This window comes from Stegostoma tigrinum, chromosome 1 (assembly GCF_030684315.1).
Source record: "Stegostoma tigrinum isolate sSteTig4 chromosome 1, sSteTig4.hap1, whole genome shotgun sequence".
NCBI lineage: Eukaryota > Metazoa > Chordata > Chondrichthyes > Orectolobiformes > Stegostomatidae > Stegostoma > Stegostoma tigrinum.
The window spans coordinates 187398701-187404123 of NC_081354.1; the positions used below are offsets into that span (position 1 = coordinate 187398701).

Sequence of the window (5423 nt, forward strand, 5' to 3'; positions counted from 1 at the left end):
ACCACCCCCCCACCAACTTACTCGCAGAGCCATCTCCCTGTGCCCTCGGATTTAAATGGTAATGAGATGATTGAACTAACATCAAGGTGCAGCCTAGAGGCTGACGTTTCTAGCTTTCGGTAAACTGTAGCCCAGACCACAAGCAGGGCTTTTGAAAACTCGCAGATGTTTTGGCATGGGTCCGGTCATTATTCCACTGACAACACACCAGCGTGTTATATCACTCGATCAATTAACTCAACTTCTTTCCTGCACCTCTCAGATCTCTTCAGCTGGGATTTAACAGGACAGGAGCTCCCCAGGGGGTCACTGACACATCACACACCCCCTATAAGGACAAGTGGAAGTCCACACATTCACTCAGACACCCACCAACCACTGCTGGAGGGCTCGCCCTGCTCCAACTTTGGGCTAATCTCTCTCTGAATTTGGAAGCTTTCACCTATTTGTCCTCAGTCATGCAGGTACCGGCTCTGGGAGGTTTGGCCTATCCGCCTCCGTTTCCCTGCCCCCCTCTCTGCTCGGAATGCACCTCCCGAGAGACGGCTGCCCCCAAACCCTTCAGCATCGACGCCCTCCTCTCCAGTCCTTCTCCCCCGGGGCTAGCTGCCAGCTCCGCCGTCGCCCAGCCTCTGTACCCGGGCTTGGTGCCTTCCCACGCCGGCTACCCTCTGTATTACGGGGCGCCCCTACTCTACAGGACCAGCTTCACACACGGTAAGAGCGCGCTCTCCTCTCTCTCTGTACAGCTGGGCTAAATACGGGACCGTTCAATAGTCCGGCCGGGATGCTGGTCATATTTTGACCAACATCCCCAGGTTCCAGGCCCGAGGAACTTCAATAATGAGGATAGATTGAAGAAGTTGGGACTGTTCTACCTAGGAAGGAGAAGGCTGAGTGGAAAGTCGGTAGAGGTTTTCAGTGAGGATAGAGTAGATAGGCAGAAGCTGATCTGTTCATGAAAGCAACAAGAACTAGAAGACATGGTGTGTGAATGAAGAGAAAACAATTTCTCACTGGACTTGAAACATTGACTCTGTGTCCAGTTCTGTTATAGGAAGGACAGGGTTCACAAAAGATTTACCAGGATGTTGCTGGGAATGGGTGGTTTGAGTTATAAGGAGCTTGGGACTTTTTCACTCGAGTGTGGGAAGTTGAGGGGTGACCTTACAGAGGCTTATAAAATCATTAGGAGTGTAGATAAAGTGAATGGCAAGTGTCTTTTCCCTAGGGTGGGGGATTTCAACACTAGGGGATGTATTTTTTAAGGTGAGACGAGAAAGATTTAAAAAGAAAATGAGGGGCAACTTTTTTTTAACACAGAGTGGTTCATGTGTGGAATGAACTGCCAGCGGAAGTGGAGGATGTGAGTACAGTTACGTTTAAAAGGCATCTGGATAAGTACATGGATAAGAAATGTTTAGAGGGATATGGGCTAAGCCCAGGCAGGTGGAACTAGTTTAGTTTGGGATTATGGTCAGCATGAAATGGTTGGCCTGAGGGGTCTATTTCTGTGCTGTATGACTCTATGAGTGTCTCCGGCACATTCTGTTTTTATTACTTTCAAACATAAATTAGGTTAAAAAATAGAGCCGGGGCGGGGGAGAATTGGACAGGTTTCCAAAGATGGCATGAATGGCCTCCTGTGAATGTGTATGATCCTATAAATATTTTCTGAGAAAATGTGGTGCTATTTACTTCTGTCGATATTGCAAGTGAGGGGAACAGTCCCCAGTATTTGAGCACATTTCTTTTGGTGAGGGAGAGTTGGGGTTTATTTGGGGCTGGGGGTGGAGGTGGGCTGCTGAGAGGGGTATCTAGTATTGAGCTGGCCAGGATAAGAAAGCACCTTCTTTTCTCTGAGATAACAAAGTGTGGAGCTGGATGAACACAGCAGGCCAAGCAGCATCACAGGAGCAGGAAAGTTGACATTACGGGTCAAGACCCTTCTTCAGAAAATTGAAAATGAAATCAGAAACCCTTCTTATCTCTGTATGTGTTCACTTCCCCCCAGAATACCCACTGGCTAGAGCTGCCATCACTCCACTCAAATCAAAAGGTGCCAAGTCCAAGAGGGTGCGGACTATCTTCAGCCATGAGCAGCTCGCTCGCCTTGAGGAAGAGTTTGCCCGGCAGCAGTACATGGTGGGCTCCGAGAGACTTCTGCTAGCCACTGCCCTGCACCTCAATGAATCACAAGTAAGGCTGGCACTAGGCTTCAGGATGCTAACCTTGCATGTGTGTGTGTGTGTGTGTGTGTGTGTGTGAGAGTATGTGCCAGTGTGAGAGTGAATGTATGTGAGACGTGTTTCAGTGTGCGGGTGTGACGGTGTGTTCTGCAGGAGTGTGTCAGTGTGTGTTTGTGTGCATGTTTGAGTCTATGTGAGATAGTGTGTTTGTGAGGGTATGTGTGTGTGATGGTGTGTTTTGTGACAGTGTGTCAGTATGAGAGTGTGACAGAATGTCTATGTGTGTGTCTGCATGAGTGAGTCTACATATGTGTGTAAGTGAGTGCATGTGTGTATGTGAGTGAGTGAGCAAGAGTTACCGGGCCATAGGGAACAGCAAGATACCAAGTGTAGTACCTCATCTCTAACCTGGGAGCTGGGGAGTGTGTGCTTGTGATCTATATTGTAGATATGGATGCGGATACATGTAGTTGTGCTATAGAGTGTGTAAAAATTGCCAAGACAAACTGCCCTCACTATGTCAGTCTGCTGAAGGTTGGGTGAGGGTGGGTTGAAGGATTTTTTTCTCTTACTGTGATTATACAGCCTCCTGACAGATCCTACCCACACTGAATGAGTGATTGGAAAGCATTTCAGGGGGCAGTTTAGAGTTGACCACATTGCTGTGGGTCTGGAGTCACATGTCGGCCAGATCAGGCAGATTTCCTTCCCTAGAGGACATTAATGAACCGGATGTTCTTACAACAATCATTTCATGGCTATGAATAGAGTTTTAATTCCAGATTTTTTTTTGTTAAATTAAAATTTCACCCTCTGACATGGTGAGATTCAATTGCAGGTTCCCAGAACATTACCCGGGTTTCTGCATTTCTAATCCAGCTACAATACTACCAATTCTTTGCCACTCCTCTTTCAAGAAGACAGCTCACCATCACCTTCTCAAGGGGAACAAAGCATGGGAAATAAATGCTGGGCCCAGCCAGTGATGGCCATATCCCGTGACTGAATGAAATAAACTAAATGACGATGAGTACCGTCTCTGTTTCCAACTCTGATTCCTGTGCATGCAGAGGAACTTTGAGCTATTCCTGTTCCTACAGAGGGTATCGCACAGGCATTCATAGTCTTTCTGGTGTTTATACTCCACAAGAATCCCTAGCCTACTTCAAACCATCAGTATCTCTTTCAATTCCCTCCTTCCATATCTACAGATCCTGCTTACTTCACTGAAGATAACCAAACTATTAATCTCAACTAGCTGCTGTGGTAGCAATACTCATTCTAGCAACTCTTCCTGTAAAGACTTCTCACCTGATTTCATAGAAAGAGGAAGAGGTGACACAGTGGTTCAGTGGTTAGCCCTGCTGCCTTTCAGAGCCAGGGACCCGGGTTTGATTCCATCTTCGGGCGACTGCCTGTGTGGGGGTCGCACATTCTCCCCGTGTCTGTGTGGGTTTCCTCTGGGTGCACTGGTTTCCTCCCACAGTATAAAGATGTGCAGAGCTCTTCCCCCCCACCCACTGCATCCCAAAACCAGTCCAACCTGTCTCTGCCTCCCTAACCGGTTCTTCCTCTCACCCATCCCTTCCTCCCACCCCAAGCCGCACCCCCATCTACCTACTAACCTCATCCCACCTCCTTGACCTGTCCGTCTTCCCTGGACTGACCTATCCCCTCCCTACCTCCCCACCTCCCCACCTATACTCTTTCCACCTATCTTCTTTACTCTCCATCTTCGGTCCGCCTCCCCCTCTCTCCCTATTTATTCCAGTTCCCTCTCCCCATCCACCTCTCTGATGAAGGGTCTAGGCCCGAAACGTCAGCTTTTGTGCTCCTGAGATGCTGCTTGGCCTGCTGTGTTCATCCAGCCTCACATTTTATTATCTTGCAGATTAGGTGGACTGGCCATGCTAAATCGCCCATTGTAGGTGGGTTACAGGGAAAAGGTAGGGGGATGGATCTGGGTGGGATGCTCTGAGGGTCGGTGTGGACTTGTTGGGCTGAAGGGTCTGTTTCCAGACTGTAGGGATTCTATAACTTATATGAATAGGCCATTCAGCCCACCAAACCTGTTACACAGGAAAATAGGAGGTCATTCAGCTCCTTCAGTCTGCCTCATAAGATCAGGAGGAGGCCACTTAGCCCCTCAAGTCTGTTACACGGGAACAAAAGGAAACTATTTAGACTCCTGAGCCTGTTACACAAGAACAGGAGGCTGAAATTCAGTCCTGCAACCTGTTTCAGCAGTCATCCATGTGATATGGGAACCAACGGCCAGGCCAGCATTTATTACCTATCTCTAATTGCCCTGTCTGGCTGGGTATCCGAGCCCCGAATGACTCACCACAGCCCAGTCCATCACCTAGCCAGAGAGCTTGCTTCAAACCTATCAATACCTTTCTCACTTTAAGCATGCCTAAGCACTTCTCAAGATGACAGGTTGCATAATTTTACAATTATGACAGTCCATATTTTTTACCTAAACCCAAATCTCGGGACTTTGTCACTTTCTTTATCACCTCCATCATTTACTTCCATTTCTTTCTCTCCCTCCCTTCCAATCAACAGGTCAAAGTCTGGTTCCAGAACAGAAGAATCAAATGGAGGAAACAGAGCCTCGAGCAGCAGCAAGCCAAGCTGGCCAGACTGGGTATTGTGGCCACGCAGGCCAGCCCAGACTCTCAGAGCACCGGTGAGGGGCCCTCTCCTGAACCCCAGCATGAGGACCAGCCCTGAGATCCTGCAGGAACATCCTTACAGACTCTCAGCATGTTGCCTTCTCCACAGCAGACAATCCACCAACTACAACTTGTCAAGTCTGACATTGGGGCACTGCTGACCCTGGGGGTCTGCTTTACCAGCTGGTACCAACAGAACATCCATGGAGCTGGCATCAAACCTGGGATTTGTTGATGTGTCGACTTGCCTTTGTGTCAGCCTTATTTTTAACGTATTGAGTATCGTAAAATTAGTATAGATATACCTAATATATTACTGGACATTTAAAGGAGGTGTCTTCTCCTTCTGTGTGTACGCGTCGATGTGTTTGCCTGTGTGCGTGTATTTGTATGTGTGTGCACATCTGTGTCTGTGAATCTCATATAGTTATAGAGCTGTACAGCCTGGAAACAGATCCTTTGGTCCAAATCGTCCACACCAACCACAAATCCTAAATTAATCTCGTCTCATTTACCAGCATTTGGCCCATATCACTCTAGATCTTCCTGTTCATAT

The 5423-nt window shown here is 47.9% G+C and overlaps 1 protein-coding gene across 1 annotated transcript; it reads left to right on the plus strand.

Annotated features, from left to right (window-relative positions):
- Positions 1-458: 458 nt before the first annotated feature.
- Positions 459-4925, plus strand: LOC125455436 (homeobox protein notochord-like). Its single transcript, XM_048537462.1, has 3 exons — positions 459-717; positions 2015-2199; positions 4758-4925. Exons 1-3 carry the CDS (start codon positions 459-461, stop codon positions 4923-4925), a joined length of 612 nt encoding a protein of 203 aa, XP_048393419.1.
- Positions 4926-5423: the final 498 nt, after the last annotated feature.

Bases quoted from the DNA above. Each gene is read 5' to 3' on its own strand.
- LOC125455436 (XM_048537462.1), top strand. From the start codon at position 459: ATGCAGGTACCGGCTCTGGGAGGTTTGGCCTATCCGCCTCCGTTTCCC. The intron at 718-2,014 runs GTAAGAGCGCGC...ACTTCCCCCCAG, and splicing joins CAGGACCAGCTTCACACACG to AATACCCACTGGCTAGAGCT. The intron at 2,200-4,757 runs GTAAGGCTGGCA...TCCAATCAACAG, and splicing joins TGCACCTCAATGAATCACAA to GTCAAAGTCTGGTTCCAGAA.